The sequence below is a fragment of the Rhinatrema bivittatum genome, chromosome 2 (genome assembly GCF_901001135.1).
Source record: "Rhinatrema bivittatum chromosome 2, aRhiBiv1.1, whole genome shotgun sequence".
NCBI classification, from domain to species: domain Eukaryota; kingdom Metazoa; phylum Chordata; class Amphibia; order Gymnophiona; family Rhinatrematidae; genus Rhinatrema; species Rhinatrema bivittatum.
In genome coordinates, this window is record NC_042616.1 from 121,216,211 (window position 1) to 121,241,624 (window position 25,414).

At 41.5% G+C, this 25,414-nt stretch overlaps 1 protein-coding gene across 1 annotated transcript in view; it reads left to right on the forward strand.

Moving 5' to 3' along the window:
- PARD3 (par-3 family cell polarity regulator) overlaps positions 1-25,414 on the forward strand; it is a 1,467,145-nt gene that overhangs the window by 1,008,850 nt on the left and 432,881 nt on the right. Inside the window, 1 exon segment of the mRNA XM_029588581.1 lies at positions 5,763-5,994. Within this exon segment, the coding sequence (XP_029444441.1) occupies positions 5,763-5,994 (232 nt within the window).

A 25,414-nucleotide genomic window follows, 5' to 3' on the forward strand; every position in this document is an offset into this window, starting at 1 on the left:
TACTATTTTATGTATCTTGTCTGTTTACTTGCTGTTAAATATTTAGCTATCATACGATGACTATAATAGGATTCTCCTGAGCTTATTTTGTTGATATTCCATGCATATTATCATGACTTTAAAAGAAGCATCACAGATGTGTAGAAAGAGTACATTTCATTGTTCCACAAAAGGTATTCAGAAACTTGCCTCATTATGAATAGTTTTTAGCAGCACTGTAAATGCAGTCGGGCAAGCTGAACTTCTGCTCAAGATGCCAAGTCAGGGAAGTAGTGTGGTAGAGGTGAGAGGGGTTAGGGGTAAACTGTACACTGCCTAGCCCCCCTCCCCCTCCCCACCCCCAGCCTTCGACTTGCTTGTGTGCTTTCAAGCTGGCCAGTTCTGCCTCATTGTACGGGCAGGTCATGGGAGCCATGCAGTCAGCCAATGGGCAGACCAACTGCAACCACTTCCCAGATTGCTGGTTTCCCTTGTGATGATCATGGTTTTTCTCCTAGGGCAAGCAGGATGAGTCCTCACAGATGGGCGACATCATAAGATGGAGCCCAGTACGGAAAACTTTTGTCAATGTTTCTAGAATTTTGACTGGCACACTGAGCATGCCCAGCATGCCACTATCCACGTGTCCTTGCGGAGTCCCTCTTCAGTCTCTTATTTTCTGCAAAGTAGTTGCCTTGCGGTAGTGGAGCTCCTCTCTTAGTGTTTCTTCAAAAAGTGTTCCCGGTCATTTTTTTCAACTTGTCTGCACTGGGTCCCTCTTCTCCAGTCATTGCCCATCCAGCGGTGTGGTAGCTGTTTGTCTTTCCCTTTGTTGCAGTCGATTCCCGGCGTGTCACTCCTCGGTGGCTGCCGGCTGTTCTTTATGTCATCTGGTTTTCAATGGTGCCCCCAGTGCCCACAGACCATGTCTATTACTGATCTGCATGAGATCTGTATCCTCTACCTGGCTGCATTGCACGATGTCCATGGATGCCATCTGTGCAATCAAATGACCCCCAAAGGCAATCAAGCTCAGCTGGAGAAAATGGAAAAGCTTTTTGTGTCCAAAAAGTCTGATCTATCTACTCCGGCATCGGAGGCATCGACACCTAGAGGCTGAAGGGAGCTGTTAGATATGCCATCCCTTTCCACTCTCCCAGCATGCCCATTTTGAGAGAGAGGAGCCAGAAATAGGCCATTTCTGGTGTCATCGCACTCCAAGATGTCGGAATCTTCAGCTTGCTTGGTGTCAGGGAAAGACCAGATCGAGCACTGCGAAAAGTCATGCAAACATAATCACTTGTTGCCATGGATGCCCAGCTCTAGGACCGGTGCAGCATAGGCAGCCATTGTGTCACCACTTAAGCAACCCCGTGAGGAAGAGGCATCATCCTCTATCAAACCCAGGAGTCCCAGGCGTTCCCCACCAATGATGATGCAAAGCACCAAGCCTCCTCGGGTCTCCAAGGAAGCTCTGGTGGTGCCTTTTCTTCCTCCTCCTTCCATCCTAACTTCACTGGACTTTCAGTAGGAATTGGATCGCAGTGTTCAGCTGGCGGTGCTCTGAGCCCTGCAGGTTATCAAACCACCACCGGCATCAATCCCCATGCCGATGCCAGAGCCTGCGCCGTCTCACTTGGTGCTCCTGCTAGAGTGTCTGGATGTCCTTTAAGGCGCCCTTCCAACGCAGCCAGTGTCTGGAGGACCATCGGTTCCTCAGCGCTCTCCAATGCCCCCTCTGGAGCGATACCCATCATTGGGTCCTCCAAGAAGGAAGACTTGCTGCCGCCGTTGGTGCCTTCAGAGCTATGGGTCCCGCAGCCAGAGTTTCCCGATATCATTCCTGGGCCATCGGGAATCTCAGTGCCCTTGGTGCCTTTAATGCCCTTGGGGCTGTCAATGCCCCTGGTGCCCTTGATACCCTCGATGTCTAAAGCGAGAGGCTTGGGCAGGGACTATCCATGCCAGTGCCCAGGGGACCTTAGTGCCCATGGGACCTTAGCGAAGAAGAGGCCCCATATGACCCCTGGGGGGATGATACCTCAGAGTCCTCTTTGGAGATTTTCTTTCAGAGCCTTCTCCACCAGTTGAGAGGCATAGATCTCCCCCGGAGGATCTTTTCTTTGTGGGCTTTGTCCAGGCTATGGCTGAAGCCATCCCATTTTAGCTCCTCACAGGAGAGGATGCCCCACATAAAATGCTGGAGGTCCTCCAGTTCTCGCAGGCCCGCACACCCCGAGCTGGTTCTATAGGTCATTTCCCATCAACAGTGGACCCCCAGGCCTCAGCCAGCCACCCAGCAGAGCCCCGCCACGGAGTTTTGACTGGGCGCAAGGGAGCATGAGTCAGATTGCCATACTCTCGTCATCCTGCCCTCTGGTTAGAGGCAGACTGTGTCATTTTGCATACCACTGGCCCCATGTTACATCGGACCAGTATGTTCTCACCATCGATCGCCGAGGGTATCAGTTAAACTTCAAGGATGTCCCGGCATTCTCTCCCCCATATCCATTGTGGTCTTCGTCTGCTCCTCAAGAAATAATGTTGACAGGGATCTCTGCCCTTCTAATGGCCGGAGTGGTAGAATCCATTCCCCTCCACTGGCGGGGCAGAGGGTTCTACTCTTGGTATTTCCTCATACCAAAGACAACTGGGGGGCCTAAGCCTTATTCTCAACCTGAGACCATGGACAAATTCTTTCAAAGAGAAAGGTTCAAGCTGGTCTCTTTGGGCACCCTGATCCCGCCGCTAACAAGAGAAGACTGCTCCCTTGACCTGAAAGATGTTTATGCCCACATTGCAATCCACCCGAGTCACAGGAAGTATCTTCGCATTATGGTGGGAAAGGCTCTCTTCCAGAATTGAATGCTGCCATTCGGCCTTGCATCAGCCCCCCGGGTATTCACCAAGTGCCTAGCAGTAGTGGGGGCATACTTGTTCCCCTACTTGGATAACTGGCTGGTCAAAAGTGCCACCCAGCAGGGGGCGCTTCGATCCTTTTGTCTGACCATTCAGGTGCTACAATCTCTGGGGTTTGTCATCAATTACCCCAAGTCCCACCCCAGTCCATCGCCATACCTGGGCTTCATTGGGGCCAGACTGGATACAGTTCAGGCCAAGGCATTTCTACCCCACGATAGAACACTTTCCTTGTCATTGCTGATGAGCTTGATCCACAGTCATTAATGAGTTTCTGCTTGTCTGCTGCTTCGTCTTTTGGGTCATATGGCTGCATCTGTCCATGTCACCCTTTTGGCCCACCTATGTATGCTCAGGGCGCAATGGACCTTGCAGTTAAAGTGGCAGCAGGCACCCCAGGACCTCGGGTCAACTCTCCAGGTCTCCCTGTCCTGGTGGAAGGATCTCTCCAATCTGGAACAGGGGGTTCCTTTTCAGGTTTACCCACCTCAGGTGGTGCTTACCACCAATACTTACCCCCTGGATTGGGGGGTGCATGTGGACGATCTCCATATGCAAGGTCGGTGGATGGCTCAGAAATCTCGATGTCAGATCAACTTCCTGGAGCTTCGTGTGATTCGCTATGCCCTTTGGGTGTTTTGAGACCATTTGTCCCTCAAGGCAATCCTGATCTGGAAGACAATCAGGTAGCAATGTGGTACATCAACAAACAGAGAGGCACTGGGTCGTTCCTCCTCTGTAAGGAGGTGCTGCAGATTTCGTCTTGGGCTCTGTTGCAAGGCATGCTCCTGAGAGCGATGTACCTAGCCAGAACAGAGTGACAGACCATCTGAGTTGAGCGTCGACCACATAAGTGATCACTGGATCCAGCAGTGTTGGCCCGGATCTTCTGCCAGTGGGGATCTCTTTGTTTCCTCCTACAACTGCAAGGAGAGTAAATTCTGCTCCCTGTTCAGGACAGACAGACTTCCAGCCTTGGACCCCTTTGCCTGACATTGGGGCACAGGTATCCTGTATGCATATCCTTCTCTTCTGCTGGTCATAAAGACTCTCTTGAAGCTCCAGCAGGACCAGGGGACCATGATTCTCATGGCCCCTTATTGGCCCAGACAGTTGTCTTCCCGCTCCTTCGGAATCTGTCAGTCAGAGAACCCATCTATCTGGGGACTTCTGATTTGATCACAGGACCGGGGCAGACTGCGCCATCCAAACCTTGATGAACCTCGATGGCCTGGATGTTGAGGCCCTAGTCCTGCAACCCCTGGACCTCTCTGACGATGTGTCTCAGGTGTTTGTAGCTTCCAGGAAGCTTTTCACCAGGATCTCTTATCGACTGAAGTGGAGAGGTTTCTCCATCTCGTGCAAGATCCTTTCACCTGCCCCACTCCAAAGTTGCTTGACTATCTGTGGCACCTCTCAGAAGCTGGATTAAAAACCAACTTGGTCAGAGAATACCTGAGTGCCATCAGTGCTTATCTTCAGGGTGTGGGTGATACGCCCATCTCTGTGCAACCCATTGTGGGACTGTTTCTGTGGGGCTTGCTTCAACTGAAGCCTCCCCTTCAGCTTCTGGTTGTGTCCTGGGACCTCAACATAGTATTGGAACGGCTCATGTGTGATCCTTTTGAGCCATTGCACTCCTGAAATCTTAAGTTCCTGACCTGGAAGGTTCTCTTCCTGGTGGCGTTCACTTCAGCACGCAGGGTTAGTGAGCTTCAGGTGCTGGTTATGTTTCCGCCCTACACAAAATTCTTCCATGATAGGGTGGTCCTGCATGTACACCCCAAGTTCCTGCCTAAGGTGGTGTTGATTTTCACCTTAATGAGTCCATCATTCTGCCCACCTTTTTTCCGAGGTCTCATTCTCACCAGGGCGAATGGGCTTTGCACAGTTTGGACTGCAAGAGAGCTTTAGCTTTCTTTCTCGAAAGCACAGCAGGCCACAGGCAGTCCTCACAGCTCTTTATATCCTTTGACAAAAATAGGCTGGGCGCTGTGGTGGGCAATTGTCCAACTGGCTGGTGGATTGTATCTTCTTCTGCTATGTGCAGGCGGGTCTTCAGCTTGGAGGCCACGTAAAAGCTCACTCTGTGAGGGTCATGGCAGCATCTATTGCCCAATTGCGAGCGGTTCCCATTGCTGAAATCTGCAAGGCCACAACATGGAGTTTCCTACGTACGTTCGCTGCCCTTTACTGCTTGGATAAGGATGGTTGACATGACAGTAGCTTCAGCCAATCGGTCCTTTACAACCTCTTCCAGGCTTAAACGCAACTCTCCCTGCCTAGGGCCCATAGTTCGGGGACAGGCTGTCTCCCTATGTTATCAACAGCACTGCAGTTATTTTTGTGCCCATTGGCAGCCAGTTCGGTGCCTGTTGGTCTTGGTTGTTGCCGGGAGCAGCCTATAGCTTGGTATTTACCCATCTGTGAGGACTACCATCCTGCTTGTCCTAGGAGAAAGCAGAATTGCTTAACTGTAACAGGGGTTCTCTTAGGACATCAGGATGTTAGTCCTCAGGAAACCCACCCACCACCTCATGGAGTTGGGTTCTCCTGTGTTTTATTTTATTTTTTCCCTTGTGAATTCTGTTACAAGACTGAAGAGGGACCCCGCATGAACGTGTGGATAGTGGCATGCTGGGCATGCTCAGTGTGCCTGTCAAAGTTCTAGAAACTTTGACAAAAGTTTTCCATGCCGGGCTCCATCTGATGTCACCTATCTGTGAGGACTAACATCCTGCTGTCCTAGGAGAACACCTGTTACAGGTAAGCAACTCTGCTTTAGGTGTTACACTATAAAGAAATTCTGTATTTTGGTCTAATTCTGCAGCTAATGCTTATCACTTTAATCCTGATTCTTTTAGTGGAAGAAGACACAGAAGAAAGTTCCCGATCAGGCAGAGAGTCTGTGTCCACAGCCAGTGATCAACCATCGCATTCACTGGAGAGACATGTGAATGGATCAAACCAAGATAGAGGGGACCGAAGTGACAGGAAAAAGGATAAGACTGGGAAAGAAAAGAAAAAAGATCGAGATAAAGAGAAAAACAAAGCCAAAAAAGGGGGAATGCTGAAAGGTTTGGGAGACATGTTCAGGTAAGCGAGCCTCTAGTTGTTCTTCTGCTGTCCATTGTCTTTCCTTGTAAGCACTGCTTACAGAAATACATTCTTTATTTGCAGCGGTGATTGATCTGGGTCTGCTTCCTTATTTGCAGCAGTGCTTGATCTGGGTCTGCTTCCTTAGGGGGTATCTGTTTGCAACTATTTAAGTTACATCTATTTGTAAGGACCACAGTCTTACCAGATAAGGAAAACTATAATTAGTGAAAAAGCCTTCAGAAGAGATTTAGCCTGAGGAAGCTGAAATGTAAATGTTATCTTCTGCTATATTTTAGTCGCATCAAGGAAACTTCTTTTGTGATCTGTGACTGTTCTGAGGTGTTTTGGGGTGATGAAAAAGTTTTCCCTCTCCTGCTAGGTGTGATCTGTGCATTTTGGTGTTCATATGACTTGATGACCTGACATCCCAGATAATAGCCTTGGTACTTCCAGTGTCGGTATAGTCTTTTGACCTATCCTGTGTTGTGACTCTGGTATAAATTCACTGTGAATATGGATAAGGAGGGTCTTTAAACCAGTTAGACATATGCCCCAGAAGAGTAATCAGATAAACCATTTATGATTTTAAGAAATGTTTGCCAGTTTTGAAAGGCCACCTTTATTATTTCTCTATTCCCTTCTATTTTATTTTTTTTTTATAATTGTATTTATTTATTTATTTATTTACATTTGATTCTCGCCCTTCTCATAACCTTGGAGCAGACCACAATAAAAACAGCAATAATACATTACAAAAGTAAGAAGTTAAACACATCATAGTAATCCCCAAACATCTCACTTCCCACGCCATATCCAATCCAATTCAGCCATAAAAATCCTGCCTTAAAATGTTCCCACAGCATCGCATACCCTTAAAAACTGCCAACAATTAAAGTAATGCAGTTGTCATGTGAGTTCATTGGAATGTACAGAAATAAAGGTCAATGTAAAAAAATAAAATAAATTGATACCTTTTTCTTGGACTAATGTTACATTTTGGGAAAGCTAGTCAAGAAATGTTTCAAGTTGCTTCACTAAAAAGTTATCACTTTATTATTTTTTTGTTGACCTTTATTTCTGTCTATTTTGTCCTTGAAACATACACATTCACACATGAAAGAGAGAAAAAAAAATCCTAGCTGTGAATTCCACACTATATTTCTTAGACAAAGGCTTTTTAAGGTGCCGTGTTCTTTCCTATGTGAACAACAATGCATTATTTAAATTTAACTTACAAGCAGAGTTAGTGGTAGCAGTTTAAAGGTTCATTAATGGTGAGTCTGCCATGAAAGGGTACAAATAGAGCTTCAATTAAATTCCCCAGATTAATTTATTACTTGTTAAATTCCTTATTCTAGAAGGAATATATTAAAGGTACATTGTGAATGTTTTTTGACAGTTGTTTTGTATCCTCTGAATTATATTATAGGATTAGTTTGCATATCATTCCTTACAGAGCACCAGTGAACAATACAAATGACAAATTGTTCAGAGGTCACTAAGCAGAAATTCTACATTAATGTTCATCAAGGAAAATTTATACCATTCTGGTATTTAGTGCTACTTATAAATAAAAAAAAACAAAACCCAATAAAACTTGATTATAGCATATAAATTAAGTTTCTAAACACGATGAGAGGGTAGTTTATCCTTGATGGTTCATACTTCATAGAGACCTGTCTTGTGAAAAGTTAGCATGCAATTCCTATACATACTTTTATTTAAGAAGGCTGACTAGTAATTCCCATTCCATGTAACTTCATTTACTGTTATCAGAAATCTATTTCTGGTAAAACATAATTATCAGACTGTAGCATAGCAAATGTTGGCAGATAAAGACCAAAATCGCCCATCCAGTCTGTCTGTTATACTTGAATATGGTTAGTGGGCCCTTAGGTCATGGAGAGAGCTGACTCCACCCACAGGAAGGAGCCCTGTGAGGACTCTCTATGACAGGTGGGTTCTCAGCAGTGATGGACACAGGAGTCAGAGATTATATTTATTATACAGCAAAGAGAAACTCGAGGAGGGGGGGTTAGTAAACTCAGTCCTTGAGTAGGAAGACCTGAGATGGATTTTCTGGTAATGGTCCGCAGAGCGGAGTAACCCGGGTAATACTTCCGCAGCTTGGGGTAGGCCGGAGATAGAGGTTGGCAGCAGGCACAAGACAGCGTGGATCCGGTAGTGGTCCGCAGAGCGAGGTAACCCGAGGATCTGCACAGCAAGACAGAAGCAGAGTTGTAGATCAGGTCTAGTACTCACTTTGTAGTGTTGCAGTAGAGATATCGTTGAAGCAGCAGCGGAGACCCGGAGCAGAAACACTGAAGGGTCATCCATAGAAGTAGCGAGAGGTACTCACTAAGCTGGTGAAGGTGAGACTCGCAGAGAAGGCTCTCCGAGGAGCGGATAGCCCTGAATGCAGCAAGGCCCCCGAGGAGCAGGTACCTGAGTCACTCAGTCTGGAATGCAGGAACAGCGAGGCGAAGCGTCTGAGAAAGGAATTGAGCAAGATGGAATCCGTGCTAACTTGTTGGTAGGAAGGTCAGGTAGGCTTAAGTACACGTAGATAGTGACGTCATGCGGAGGGGACGCCCCCGAAGTTCCCTCCATGACATGGATAAGACGGAGGCAGGCACAGGCGTGCCCTTAGTTACACCAGATTCAAGATGGCGACCGGGATCTCCCACGCCATCCCGGGAACGCCAGGGAGGTCAGCGTGCAGAGGCAGTGGTGGCCATCTTAGACAGAATCAGAGCTATAGGGCAAAATGAGGTGAGCAGCAAAGGTCGCAGCCGTCTGTGACCGGGCGCAACACTGACCAGTAGTGACCCATCAGCTCTGGGTAGATACACACACACATTCCCACATGGAACCCAGCACCCACTGTCCTCCTCCTGTGTGCCTTTTAGGGTTGTAACTGCAGCTCTGTTCAGGTTACTCAGTGTTTTGTTGACATTTTCATGCCACTAGAGGGCCTCTTTTTTTTTTATCCTAAGCTTTTTTTACTTCCATTACCATTTGTCCTCCACCTGGAGTCAGAATTTATGCATAGAAATCATGTTTTATGCATGGTAGACATATTTTTGTGCAGGTGCTTTCGGATTAGCAATATTTTTTTTAAATTTCTGATGCATTCTTGTACCTTAGCTTACTGCGTTGGGTTGTAACTTTTTATAATGAGCAGCAAGAGAGGTGTGTGTGAGAGAGAGAGAGCAAGAGAAGAATGTATCTGAGATAGTGTGTCTAAGAAAACATTGTGTATGTGTATCCCCTATCCTCTGTGCTGCATAATTAAGCTAATATATGTATGTCCTTGAAAGCAAAGGGAGGAAGGATGAGAAAAGGAGGGCTTACAGGTGAGAATGAGCAAGCAAGGCTAGGGAGTGAGTGAGAGAGTAAGGGGGACTGAAGGTGTGAGAGTATTCAAGGGAGGCTGGGAGGTTGACAGAGTGAGCACTTGAGAGAGAGAGGGAAATAAAGTGACAGACCTGAGCAGACCTAATATGGGACAGCACTTCATTTTTGATCCATATTGGAAGATCAGTGACAGGCAAATCCACTGATCACATTATAAATAAAAATAAACTGATCCTTTAAATTTTTAGCCCACCTTTCCAAATAATTCACATGGTGGCTTAGAGCTTCTTTTTTAATGAGTTCATTTACAATAAATGCCTACCCCAAAGACCTTACAATCAGTGGGTACCTGAGGCAATGGGAGTGTCTGTGCAGGAATGGTGGTTTGAACCCTGGTTCTCAGCCCATTGTTCTACCCCGGGCCATACTATTTAAAAAGATTTACACACAAGATGAATGTTGAATTTTACTTAAAACACAACATGAACGACTAAAGCTAGCATCTCCCCCGTACCTCCTCTTCCCCAGTTTTCCAGAGATTGCGGAGACACTTTTGGCATTAGCAGTGGTTGCCATTATCCCTAAAACTGGCCCTATGGTCTGATGGGGATATGGTCCTAAGGAGAGGAGTGCTGCTGCTGGGATCATCCTGGGGATGGGAGGGGAGAAGGGGGAGTTTACTGGGTGCAGCCTGGGGAGGGTTGAGTGGGAACGGGGAAAGTGCTGGGGTCTGTCCAGTTAATGGTGGGGTGAGAAAGGGGAGGGGAAGGTGCTAGGTCTTATCTACCATTCATCCACAGGGAGTCTCAGGATGACCAGAAATCAAAAGTTCCCAGGTATGCTTCTTGAGGCTTCCAGTTCATTTTTTGTCTGCACATTTCTAATCCATGGTACCTTGTTCTGTATTTGGTGAGAATCTGTCTGTGTTCTGTGTGTGTAACAGAAATGAAAGATTTTGCTTTAGTTTATGCATTTGGGATTTGTAACAGTTCAGCTGTTTTCCTAGTAGGAGGTGTATTGGTGTTCTAGAGCCCGATACTATATTTGCAGTGCTGCCTTTTCATACGAAGGGTTGTTGCTCTGTGAGTCTCAGATATTAGTGCTTTTATGATATGACAAGATTACTACAAAGGGTCTGAATGTGTTTTTTGTAAGGTTTTGCGATGCATCATATTATGCTTAATAGTGGAGGGAGTTTGGTTCTTAATGGGATCTAGAATCTAATTAGTTATTATAATAAAAAAAATTACGTACTCCTTTTTCCAACCTTACTGCTGAACAAGGTAGAGATGACTGATCAGTTGGGTAGAAGTTTTGGGTCATTTCTGTTAGAGATTAAGGATCACATCCATACAGACCTAAGGAATAATACTTTTGTGACCAGCATCACATTTGTGTGTATTTATAGATGATAAATAAGTGTTATCTTTAAAATTAAAAAAAATCTAAACATTAAACAAATCTCCTAGCTCGTGGTATCCTGTGTTGTGTACATGGTGAGGGTGCACTTTTCCCCTTGGCATTAGATGCCAAATTGCTGGGCTATAGCTCTGTCCTTAGAGCTTCGTGTCGTGACCCTTGGTTTCACAGCTTCCTTGAAAAGATCTGCTAGTGCTATAACCTTTTCATTGAAAAAGGTTTGCTTCTTGTGCATTGATACCTTTCAGGTAATTAAATGCCTGTATCATATCCCCTGACACCTTCTCTCTTCGTGGGTATCCTGTACATACTGAAGTCCTTCAGTGGCATCTTTATAGGTCTTTTGGTACAAACCCCATACCATTTTTGTATACAGTTTTTATTCTCTATGTACATTGACTAGTGATTGGTTATATGATGGTGGCTTAAGGTGCATGTGTATTGTAAATAATAGTCATTACACTGCTAGAGTGATATACAGATTAGTATGCTAAGCCATCGTTAGGTGTACTGATATACCGTAGTTTTATTCCATTTTAAAAATATCGGAATCATTCACAACACACAAATATGCTGCGTAAACCTGTGTTGCTTCCACTTGGTATTCTTTCAAATGGCCTTTTAGACACAGATAGGCTTTCCTGGGGGGTGGGGGGAGGGGGAGACTCTAGAGACCTTGAGGATGGATGCATTTGTGAGAGAACTGCTCTCTGAGAAAAAAAAATTACAAATCCAGTAAATCCTGCAAGTAGAATCGTTTTCTTCTCTTTCCCAAATATATATATATATACATTTATTTTTATTTATATTCCACTTTTTGTGACTGGTCAGCCATTTCAAAGAGGATTATGTCCAGGTACCATAAGCATTTATTTTCCTCTCCCCAAAAGGCTTACTAAGGGGGGTCATTTACTAAGCTGTAGTATTTTCCCCCGGAGTGCTGTTTACTAAGAAAACCAGGGGAGTGCTCAATACCCCAGCTTAAGAAAGCATGCGGTATTCTTCCCGGCAGTAAAATACCACCATGAAAAATCCCACAGGCCAGTAGCCTCTTGATGGCAACCCCTCAGCCCGGGGCCATCATCGTGTTAGAGTCAAAGCATGCGGAACAAATCCTTCCCTCAATGTGCGGCACCCACCGAGGGGCGTTGTGAGATACCCCTGCATCTATCCCCACCCCGTTGCCCCTAGAGACAGCCCCAGTGCCTAATAATTTTTGTGAATTTTTTTTAATTTTTTTTTTATCAGGCAGTGTAGCCACATCTAGGAGAGGCGGGGGTTGGGACAGTGGGCTCCCAAGACGCCTGGGAGTATTTGTTTGAGCCACTCTGGCCTTTAACTTCTAGTCCCAAGAGAATGGAGACCCGTGTTAGCTTCAGTGCTTGACACATCGATGTCAGGATGATATTTAGTGATAGCTGGTAAAGCAATTTGTAAACAAGCAAGCATGTGAGAATTCTTCTAAGATAAGTTATTTGTTGCTTCTCTTTTATGGATCCATGACAGTGTGTGACTAATCTATGGCCTTGGGCTGAATGAGTGGATATGTTTGAACACTAGGACATAAGTGTATAACTTGAACATATAGGCACAAGAACGCAACTGGCTTTGGAATATGTTTGTTTAAATTTTATTTCAACTCTCAGTGATCTTGTGATTGCAAAATGTAGTTTGGCAAATGACTTGTGGGTGAACATTAGGTCAAAAGATTGTTGACCCAGGTTCCCTTTTGAAGCCAAACTATGTTGAAAAAAAAAATGTCTCATATGGTTTGAATCCTGCAACAAAGTTTCTTGAATTCTGCTGCATATTTGCATAAATTTGTGCCTTTTTGTATACTACTCTGTTTTATTTTGCATTATAAAAATAAAGTAGCATTCTAACCTTGTTTACCATTACCACATGAACCTTTAGTTTTGGATTTTTATGCACCCAAATGTAAATCTAGTTTTATCCAAAACAATTAAAATTCAAGTCTATATAATGTTTTTTATATCAGCAACCAAACCTTTTGTGATTGAATCTTCCCAGAGTAATAAAATATAAAATTATCCTAGAACAGTGGTCCCAAACTCCGTTCTAGTAGATCCCTCTAGTCAGTCAGATTTGTAGGATGTCCACAATGATTATGCATGAGAGAGGTTTGCATGTATTGCTTTCATTGTATGCAAATCTATCTTATGCATGTTCATTGTGAATATCTTGAAAACTTGACTGGCCCAGGAATCTTCTAGGGCCAGGTGTAGGACCACTGTTCCAGAGTAATATTACAGTTTGTTGTTCTGGGAGGATTAAGTTGCAGAAGTCACAGATTGCCTACTGATAGAATTAGATTTATATTTGGGTTCATTAAAAAAACTGGAAGTTTATAAGGAATGGCACACAAGCGATTTTTATTTTTCATTATAAAAATATACAATATGATGCAAATTAATGCAAATATGGAGCAGAATTTCAGAAACTTTGCTGCAGAATTTTCTAATTCGTCCTGCCGTAGCTCCATTTCAATGCCACAATAAATTAGGAGCTGTGATTATATTCCATGGCCAAGGACACTTATAGAATAGAATTACTGCAACTCACATTCTATTTCAATGTCTATATTTAACTGGGGGCATTTTATCACATTTATGCAAATTAACAACTCATAAATGGACGCCTACTTAATGCACAAAAATAAGGCTACTTTCTTTGTTAACAATCTAAGGAGCTGGTGTTTTTTTTTACTGGATTTTCATTAAATTGCAGTGTAAGATTCTATCTCCCACCGGAGATCATAGGTTATATTTCTCTCTCTTCAGCACAGAATCATCATATCTATAGATTTCCCTAAAGATTTTTTCAGCACACTTAAATGCATAATCCTTTTACATGCTTTTATAATTTTGTGGCTTTCATTTCATAAAAAACAGAAATCTAAGGGTAATGCAGAATTATAAAAATTAAAAATAAATCATTGTAATTTTCTGTCATCCACAATATAAAATTAAAGTATGGTAAAATAAATGTTTAAGAGGGACAAGGAAGGGAAGGCATGCATTTTGACATTTTAGAATTACTGGGGTCCATTTTTAGCCATTGTCTAGCCAGCCAAATTCATCTTCTAAACTTATCCAGCCAACTTTGATGGGATATTCAGTGCCACAGTTGCACCACTAAATATACCCAACTGTCTTAAAGATAGTTGGATAAATTAATCTGATTAATTTTAGGACTGTTATCTGGTGAAAATGTAGCTGGTTAAGTGCCCAAAATATTCATAAGTCAGCATTTAGATGGATAACTCACAAGTTATCTGGCCAAATACCTTTGATTATGGACCCCACTGTGATTTTGTACAAGGTTAGTATTCAAACAGTGCTCTTAAACTAAATCTCAGAATTCTAATATATATATATGTGTGTTTAGAATAGCTAATTCCATGATGCTCATGTAGTTCTCTATTCTGCACAGTTTGAAGCTGTAAAAAAAAATGTGGTCAGGAGTAAATTTTTGCAAGTGTGTGACAGATATTCCACCGATCATTCTTATTATCTACTTTTTGCAGTATAATGTATAATAAAAATGCTGTGTGCCAAATGTTATCAGATGTGTGGTAATTTATACAGTTCAGGCACTTTCCACAACCCATATCACATGGAATAGGAAGGAACAGATGTCTTTTCATTCACTAGGCCAGTTGTTCTCAACTAGTGTGTCACCAAAAATTTAGCATAGCTTTCTGAAATAGCCACATGTGCCTGCTGCTTGAGAATAGTGCAGCGCAGAGAGTACATGAGTATTTTTTTAGTCTGAAAAAGTATTCGAACAAATAGGTGCAAGTTTGCCTGTACTTTTTCCAGATCTGGCATAAAATCTGTGGGTAAAAAAAATCCCCATAGATTTAATATTTCTGTGCACAATTTGAAAGTTGCCCCTGTGAATCTGATTTCTTGGGGTTTTAGTATTTGCATGTTTATTTTCAGTTTGTGGTCCTTTATTCTGTAATAGGTAAGGGTCAGTCTGTGTTCCTCATGTGTGTCGGGACTTTTCCTTTTAGGGGAATCCCGGAAAGGCCCAAGCCTTGCTCTCTGTATCTGTCAGTTTTTATACAAAAATATTAATTTAGAAAAAGAACCGGAGATAGAGGCTATTTCTTATCAGATTGCATGCATCCTGAAAGAACAAGCTGCCAATAAAAATCAGGAAGTTGTTCTGATTACGCAGTAAAAATTACATGTTATATATTCAAAATTATTTCACACATCTTATCCATAGAAGTTAATAAAAAGCAAATTAACAAAACAGCTGCCTGTATCCAAGCTTTCCAATATCAATATTCATGTATCTAATACCTATGCATAAGTCATGCACTGCTTGTGTAATATAACTAAATTTATAAACCCAAACAATATAACATGAAAAAATTATGAATTCAAAAAGAGACCTGTTATATGGATGTCAATAATCTGAGTGTACCTTCATACGATGCTGTAAAAAAATACGGCTATCGTGACTGTGAAGCCTATGTGTAGGCTTTAAAAATCATTAGGTACCCCAGTGTTGGAATGCAAACTTTTGTAGTGCTCACTGTCCACCGTGCAATTGTTGCTGAAATGATCACGTGGATACTGTTGCAATATTCACTTATCTCAAAATTGTAGTCGGTCGGCAAGACCGACTACAATTTTGAGATAAGTGAATATTGCAACAGTATCCATGTGATCATTTCAGCAACAATTGCACGGTGGACAGTGAGCACTACAAAAGTTTGCATTCCAACACTGGGGTACCTAATGATTTTTAAAGCCTACACATAGGCTTCACAGTCACGATAGCCGTATTTTTTTACAGCATCGTATGAAGGTACACTCAGATTATTGACATCCATATAACAGGTCTCTTTTGAATGTGTAATATAACTGTCAGCTTTAGCTATAAACTTATTTAAGACTATATATGGATATTTAAGTTGTTCTAGCATATAACTTGTTTAACCTTAAAAGTGCTAAGCTACATCATTTTTTTTTCATTGCCTAACTGCACAGACTCTCTTTGACTGCTGCTAGCATTACTAACAAACAGGCCGATTCAGTAAAGTCCGCCAGAGAGCGGACGAACGCCCACTCTCCCTGCACATGCACTAGCCACTTGCCAGTGCTCGCAATTCAGTATTTAAATTATGTGGTGAGGTAGAAACAGGCAAAAGGAGGCGCTGGGGACACTAGCGTGTCCATAGCGCCTCCTTTTAGCCCGGAGCGGCGGCTGTCAGCGGGTTTGACAGCCGACGCTCAATTTTGCCGGCGTCGGTTCTTCAGCCCGCTGACAGCCACGGGCTCGGAAACCAGACGCCGTCAAAATTGAGCATCCGGTTTTCGGCCCGACAGCCGCCGGCCCATTTTAAATTTTTTTTCTTTTTTTTTTTTACCCTTCGGGACCTCCGACTTAATATCGCCATGATATTAAGTCAGAGGGTGCACAGAAAAGCAGTTTTTACTGCTTTTCTGTGCACTTTCCCAGTGCCGGCAGAAACTAGCCTACCTTTGGGTAGGCGCTAATTTCTGAAAGTAAAATGTGCGGCTTGGCTGCACATTTTACTTTCTGTATCGTGCGGGAATACCTAATAAGGCCATCAACATGCATTTGCATGTTGAGGGCGCTATTAGGTGCCGCGGGTTGGACATGCGTTTTCTGCCCCTTACTGAATAAGGGGTAAGGGAAAACGCGTGTCCAAGAGCAGGTTATCAGTGTGCTCCATCGGCCTGAAAGAAATACTGTACTGTATCGGCCTGAAAGAAATTCAACTAGAAATTCCTACAAATTAGGATAAGAACATAAGAACACATGAAATTGCCATACTGGGTCAGACCAAGAATTCATCAAGCCACAACATGTTTCCAACAATGGCCAAACCAGGCTACAAGAACCTGGCAAGTACCCAAACACAAAGAAGAACCCATGCTGCTGATGCCAGTAGTAGCAGAGGCCAATCCCTTAGTCAACTTGATTAATAGCAGTTAATGAACTTCTCCATGAACTTCTCCAAACCTTTTTTAAACCCAGCTACACTAATTGAATTAACCACATCCTCTGGCAACAAATTCCAGAGCTTAATTGTGCGTTGAGTGAAAAAGAATTTTCTCCGATTAGTTTTAAATGTACTACTTGCTAATTTCATGGAGTGCCCCCTAGTCCTTCTATTATCCGAAAGTGTAAATAACTGATTTACATCTACCCGTTCCAGACCTCTCATGATTTTAAAGACCTCTATCATATCCCCCCTCAGCCATCTCTTCTCCAAGCTAAACAGCCCTAACCTCTTTAACCTTTCCCCTTTATCATTTTGGTTGCCCTTCTCTGTACCTTCTCCAGTGCAACTATATCTTTTTGAGATGCAGTAACCGGAATTGTATACAGTATTCAAGGTGCAGACTCACCATGGAGCGATATAGAGGCATTATGACATTTTCCGTTTTATTCACCATTCCTAATAATTCCTAACATTGTTTGCTTTTTTTGTATTATCCACTATACCTAAATCTTTTTCCTGGGTGGTAGCTCCTAATATGGAACCTAACATCGTGTAACTACAGCAAGGGTTATTTTTCCCGATATGCAACACCTTGGGCACTATTTGGATGCCCAATCTTCCAGATTCTCAAGGTCCTACTGCAATTTATCACAATCCACTTGTGATTTAACTACTCTGAATAATTTTGTGTCATCTGCAAATTTGATAACCTCACTCATCATATTCCTTTCCAGATCATTTATAAATGTATTGAAAAGCACTGGTCCAAGTAAAGATCCCTGAGGCACTCCACTGTTTACCCTTTTCCACTGAGAAAATTGACCATTTAATCCTTCTTTGTTTCCTGTTTTTTAACCAGTTTGCAGTCCACGAAAGGACATTGCCTCCTATCCCATGACTTTTTAGTTTTCTTGAAAGCCTTTCATGAGGGCCTTTGTCAAACATCTTCTGAAAATCCAAATACACCACATCTACTGGTTCACCTTTTTACACATGTTTATTAACCCCTTCAAAAAAATGAAACAGATTTGTGACGCTAGACTTCCCTTGGGTAAATCCATGATGACTGTGTTCCATTAAACCATGTCTTTCTATATGCTCTGTAATTTTGATCTTTAAAATAATTTCCACTTTTTTTCCCAGCACTGAAGTCAGGCTCACTGGTCTATAGTTTACTGGATCAACCCTGGAGCCCTTTTTAAATATTGGTGTATTTTGGCCACCTTCCAGTCTTGAGGTACAATGGATGATTTTAATGATAGGTTACAAATTTTGAGTAATAGATCTGAAATTTCATTTTTTAGTTCCTTCAGAACCCTGGGATGTATACCATCCAGTGCAGGTGTCTTGCTACTCTTTAGTTTATCAGTCTGGCCTACTACATCTTCCAGGGTCACAGTGATTTGTTTCAGTTCATCTGACTCATCACCCTTGAAAACCATCTCTGGAACTGGTATCTCCCCAACATCCTCATTAGTAAACACAGAAGCAAAGAATTCATTTAGTCTTTCTGAAATGGCCTTATTTTCCCTAAGAGCCTATTTAACCCCTCGGTCATTAAACAGTCCAACCGACTCCCTCACAGGTTTCTTGCTTCTGACATATTAAAAAAAAAAAAAAAAGTTTTTATTATGAGTTTTTGCCTCTAGGGCCAACTTCAGTTCAAATTCTCTCTTCGCCTGCCTTATCAATGTTTTACGTTAAGTTGACAATGCTTATGCTTTTTCCTAGTTTCTTCAAATGAATCCTTCCAGTTTTTGAAGGATTTTTTTTGGCTAAAATAGCCTCTTTCACCTCACCTTTTAACCATGCCTTTAGTCATTTTCCCTTCCTTCCACCTTTCTTAATACTTAAAATACATTTGGACTGTGCATCTTAGATTGTATTTTTAAAAAATGTCCATGGCTGTTGAACACTTTTAACCTTTGCAGCTGCACTTTTCAGTTTTTTTTTCTATTTTCCTCATTTTATCAAAGTTTCCCTTTTGAAAATTTAGTGTTAGAGCTGTAGATTTACTTATTGTCCCCCTTCCAGTTATTAGTTTAAATTTGATCATGTTAAGATCACTATTGCCAAGTGGCCTCACCACTGTTATGTCCTCACCACTGTTATGTCTTTCTTCAAATCCTGAGTTCAACTAAGAATTAAATCTAAAATAGCTCCCTCTCTCGTAGGTTCCTGAATCAATTGCTCCATGAAGCAGTCATTTATTCCATCCAGGAACTTTGTCTCTAGCATGTCCTGATGTTACATTTACCCAGCCAAATTAGTTAGCTTCCCAGATTTCTCTTAGCATTTCATCATCATCTGTCTATTTTGTCCAGGTGGATGGTAGTATACTCCTTTCACTATATTCTACTGAGCATTTAGTCTCTTGTATGATCTTTATTGTGTTGGACTCTCTACCCTCCCAGACATAAAGTGCCACACCCCTACCAAGTTGATCCTCCCTATCATTGCAATATAATTTGTACCCTGATATAGCAGTGTCCCATTGGTTATTTTCCTTCCACCAGGTCTCTGAGATGCCAGTTATGTCAATCCCATCATTTACTGCTATACACTCAAACTCTCCTAACTTTCTTTTTAGACTTCTGGCATTGGCATACAGACATTTCAAAGTGTGTCTTTTGTTTGTATTAACAGCTTGCTTTTCAGTTGATAGGGGTAATTTGGAAATCTTTAGCTCAGGCGATTTTCTACGTATAGGCACCTGGACTACATTTGCTTTTATTGGAACCTCTCTTTTGGGATTCTGCTAACATGTAGGTTTTAGTAGGGATCTTTAGCAGTCTGGTGTGTGCTATTTTTTCAGCAGGGCAGAGTATTATATTCTATATATCCTGGCGTGTAGCCAGATGGACTCAGTACGAATGGGATACTATCCCATTCGTACTGAGTCCATCTGTCTACACTAAGGAAAAGAAGATTACCAGGTAAGTAATCTAAACATTTGCAGTGTAGTCTGCCATAGGTAGGGTTATTGCTGTGCGAGTCCCGGGTGTTCGTGTTCTAATGGTATGGCAAGTTACCTACATAGCTTCTACGTATCTCTTTTTGTAGGTATTCATGCTATTTGACAAAGTGGCAGGGGAGAGATTTTGAAGTGCTGTTACTTAGGGGACACCAGAATTTAAATATATATTTTTGTGTGGCGAAAAAAAAGGGGGAAATATCTTAGTTCAGTTCTGTATTAACTCCAGAAGAGATCAGAACTTCTTGAGGTTGACTTTGAGATGCACAAGAGTTTGTCTATCATTCAACCCTATACCAAAAAACTGTGTGCAGAGCATCAGTCCCAGGTTTCTGAATGAGGAAGTAAGTGAAGATTAAACATTAGTGACAAAAAATAAAATGTAGTAACTATTATTTTATAAGCAGTTATTGAAATTAAATAATAATTTCATTGTCTTGCATAATTTGTAACTGTTGTTCAGCTATGGAGCAGGTAGACTATGGTCAGAGCCCTCAGTTTCCTGCTGCAGCTCAGAGATAAATTCTGGAGTGAGTTCAGAAATTCTGTGGCACAGACTTTAAAATTTGAAAGCATAATTCGCATGAATTTACATACATTTATATTAATATGTAACTATCTTACATATAAAATAAGAATAGAGCACTTTTCCAACCTGTGTGAATATTTATTTATTTATTTTCCTTTTCATTCTTTTCTCCATCAGGTTTCACCTTTTTTTTTTTTTTATTTTCCATTGTTTTCTTCCTCCCTTTTCTTCTATCTTCTCCTCTCCTGTCACTACAGCCTGCCTTTTTTTTCCTTCTTAAGGAACTTTTTCTTTGACATGCCTCCATCTCCAATTCACTACTATTTTCATCTCTTCTTCCCAGTCTCTTTCTCCCCCTCTTTCCTATTTGATCCCTACTGCAGTTTTCACCCCTCTAATCTTTCATACCAGTTCCACCCCTTCCTTTTTTCTCATGCGACCTAACCACCCAGCACTTCATCCCTCCCACATTTCCTGCTTCTCTGTTTCCTACCCTGGATCTCCATCATTCCTTTCCTCCACCTCATTCCCAAGCCACTCTCCCTCTCTTTTCCTATCCTCTGCCTTTTTTAAATTATTTATTGAATTTATGTAATTATAATCAAGAAGATTTTGAAAGAGGAATCAAATAAATGATCATGGTTACAAAAATTTTTTTAAAAGGTATTTGAATTTAAGGAAAAAAAACCAACAATTGAACTATAAAGCCACCTAAAATATAGGAGTCGTGTTCTGGAGAAAATTTCCCGATTGATCTAGGTATAAAATATATACTTGTTGTTTCCCAGTTTGATGTTACACTTGCAGGGAAATCGAATGAGGAAGGTAGCACCCAAGGTATTAAACTTCTGCCTTTTATCCAAGAATTATCTATGCCTATATTGCGTGGCTTCGGATACATCTGGGAAGATAGCTATCTTGTTACCAAGAAAGATTCAAAAGAACATTTTTTACAGAGCATTATTATCAGATTCAGAAGTAATAAGTAATACAACACTCGCATTAAATCCCTCCTGTTAGCTAGAAAGTAAGCCATCATTTTCCTGGATCCCTGCAGATGCATCTTCATTGGGGGTAGACTAGCAACAGACTCTACCTGACCTCTAGTGGGGAGATAATATACAAAAAAGAAAGAAAAGCTTGGGAGGAAATATGTAAAAGTTCAGTATAGAATCTCCTCAAAATATCTATAGTAGTGGCTGAGGAACATTTAGCGAAATTCAACATGCTCAAATTTAACCTTCAAGAAAAATCCTCTATGTTCTCAAATTTCTGATGAAGAAGCTAATTATCTTTGATTAAAGCGAATGATGAATTTTTTAACTAGAAAACTGAGAATCCATGCTGACCTACTCCCTCGTGTTCTCCTGAATTACTGTAGATTGAGAGTCTAATTGAGACTGAGTCTTTTCCAAAGCAGACATTGCTTTAGCGATCCTAATAGAGAACTTTTGTGATCCAAGCCCAACAATCCTGCTAGATTTCCCTGTTGCGAAACTCTGAGAGACGCTTTTGTCCTGTGTCAACGGTACAAGTCTGCTATAAGATAAGTATCATAATTGGTGTTAAAGGACTGTTGTTAAAGTAATTTTTATATGTTTTGTAGACTTAAGTCCATTTGACTAAGTGAAGATTTATAAGTAGTCATATATTGCTCCTGATGAAGTTTGTTGCGAATCAGCTGTTGGGTTTGGATCACAATTAATCTAGCAGGACTGTTATTTTCTGAGGAAAGGTTTTTAGATTGCATCTTAAAAATTACTAAAACAAAAAAGGTTTTGGTCAGGCCACATATGATTGAACTGTCCGGGTGGCCAGTGCAATGCATGGCACACTGTCATGCTTGCTGATGCACTATTGATCTGTTAATAATATTATTACAGATGCAAGACGATTTCATTAAAAAATAACCTCTCGTATTTCCCTATATGTTTTGGATAATTCTGTTTTTCCATTGTTTCACTGCAAACAGAGTCTGGCTTGTTGCAGTTTCCGGTTCTGTTTTTGTCTGCACATTTCTGTTTGTACTTTGGCTGTAAGATTCACCTAGGGTACCTAATACCTTTGCATCGACCCTGAGAGAATTCAGCACAAATGGGCCCTCTGCATTCACCATCTCCCTCTTCCCCAAGGGGTGCATGGTAGGGGTGACATATCAAGGTGAGCTTAGATGTTCTTTTAAAGCAGGCAAGTGGTGCCCAGACAATTTGGACTGGTTTGATATCCGTAGACCACATTTTCTTGGTTTCTGATTACATCTCTTGGTACTCAATAAACTTCTCTCTCTCCATACATAGTACAGAATAGATGCTAAATTCTGACTCTTCTGTTAGTAATGCTGATTTTCTCAGGGGAAGGCCATCCCTGCCCACAAGCAGAAAGAAGACCCTAGCGGTTTTACAGCATCAAGTATTTTATTGGTATGTCTGGGAATGAATAATTCTGATTTATGATATATGCAAAGAATGTATGTAAGAAAGAATGACATTAACTGTAAACGTAAAGTAAGAAATTGGCAATGGAGGCGCAGGTAGGGTTATAGTTGAGGCGGAGCTTGGTTGCCTGACCTAATCAAAAAAGCATTCTGCTGCCCCTGCTCTGGTCAGAAAACTGTTTCTCTCTTTCAGCCAGCTTGTAACCTAATAAAAAGAAAGCCATTTAGCAAGTAGCTCAGTCTTGCACACTGAAACAGAAGGGCCCTTGAAGCAGCCCTGCAGGCACTATTGGTATTTGTTCACATGCTAGGGCATCTTAAGGTTTGTTGATTATACAGATGAGCTGTCAGTTATGCGGCAACAACCTAATTATATGGTTTCTGTCAAGGATAAAGAATTGCGGGAGTTTCAGTGCACTGATTATGAAGCTCTTATTGCTAACTTTTATGAATATCTGTCTGAATTATAATCTTTATAAATAAAAAACTGCTGCATTTCTATTGTGTGTTATATCTAAAAATGTCTTTTCTGGCCTTGAAGAAAATCAAAGAAAATATTTATATTCTGTGTGTACAAAGAAATCTGTGGCTCAGCACTTCTGAGTTAAAATCATAGCAAATACAAATATTTAGTGATGGCATTAGCTTCTAAGAACTTAACCAGCATACAATTAAATGATCTATATGAAGTTCTAGGTACCCAATTATACATCAGTCTTGTATGGCTTGCACAATTCTTTATTTATTTAATACAAAAAACCGCTTTTCATTAATTCCTAGGCGATGTGCATCCAAAAAATTCATAGGGATTTAAAGCATAAAAGACAAAGTAAATAAATAAAGCATTGTAAAAAGCCAGTAAACAAATAAACATGCCATCTGCTACAGGTGTCAGTCACAAAAGAGTAAGAAAAATTAGCAGTTCAATGTCCAAAAACCTATTAATGCTTATTCAATCTGTGCAGAATGCCTATTTGAATAAAACCCTCTTAACCTTTTTGCTGAAGGCCAAGGACAGAAACTTTCAAATTGGTGCTCATGAGCGCATGTTATAAAATAGCCTGCCCACGCGCAATTTTAAGTTGACTTGCGCCTATGGTGTATATGCCACTTCTACTGCATAAGTGGGGGTATTTTAACAGACACGTGTGCCGACGCCATTGCCAATTTTCCCAGTTCGCCCAGGTAAAGAATAGGACTCCTAACCCCCCCCCCCCCCCCCCCCAGTTTAATTCCCTTCCTTCCCCCCATTAGATCTGACTCTTAAAACTTTGTTGATTTTTCTAGATTTTTTTTTTGTTTAGAAGTAAAGTTACATGGCAGGGGACACCGGTGCGCCAATGTGCTTAAATATTTTCGTGCTAATTTCAAGTTAAAATGCAGAAATGTCCATGCCACACCCTGACCCTTTTTTGAACTTTTCATTTGTGCATGCGCATATCCAGGCGGCTTTTAAAATCTGCTCGATGCATGCTGGCCTGACTTGAGCGCATATCTCCCAATTTTGGCGCATGCCGGGCTTTTAAAATTCACCTTTTAATGTACATCTCGGAGCAAATGTTACGGAGACTCTTCGAAAATTCAGGTTCTGCGATGGCAAAGGTTTGCTCTCTGGTTTCACACAGGTGATGCTGTCCTCATGGAAGGCACCTCTTTATTCATGGTTTCATTGAGGCAACTATTAGCAATAGGAATGCTCTGTCCAGGAGAGTTGAACTCTTGGAGAACTAGACTCATTGTCTGAACCTTAGGCTGATTAATTTTCCTAGAATTATGGGGGAACCCCCTATGTACGCTTATCTTTAAAAGATATCTCCCAGAGCTCCTCCTTTTTCCTGAAGAGGAGCACCCCCCTAAAAATAGTCTTATTTTCTTCCAGTTTCAGCTGGTGAAGGACGTCGTGCCCCTGATTTACTTGGGGACCTCCTTGGATATGCAGAACCTTACAAACGTTTTGCATCAGTCTGGTTTGGAAGTAATAGATCTCCGTACTTTACTTGTCTCCTTTGTGGTTGAACAAGATATTAGTAAAACAATGTCTCATTACTTTAGGCAAATAAATTCTCCCTTTCATGGTCATTGTGTTAGAATGTTTCCTGATATTTCTAAAATAACTCAGGAAAGAAGAGGTATTCTTTCTATGAGACAGGAAACCAATTCCTCTGGTGCGTCATTTCTTTTAAGTTACCCCTGTAAGTATATTATTAAAAGAGCAATGATTGCTTTATTTTCTTAGCGCCTGAACAATTGAGAGCCTTTTTGGATGCTAGAGCTCAGCCAATGTACCCACTCCTGTCTATACTGTCTAGTTGAGATTAATAGTTAGCAGCTCATACCAGATTAGGCTTATTCCATGTTATTTTTTCCTATCATCTCCTCATATTACATGCCCCCTTTAGGTTTATTGTTAATTATGTATTCTGCCAGTTACTTAAATGTTAGGTATGATTTATTTCGTTTTTCTTTTTGGTTTCTCCTGGCCCTTAACAGTGTTTCATGTGTTTTTTGATGTGATGCTGTGTAAAGCATTGAAAATTCATAAATAAATAATTTTTAAAAAGTGAAATGTCTTGTTGATATTTAATGACAGCTTGTTTTCAGAGGGCCAAGTCTTAATTATATTCCTGTTTGTACTTTTAAACATGCTGACTTAAAGGAGTCACTCACACAGGGAAGGCAAATTATATGTTGTCA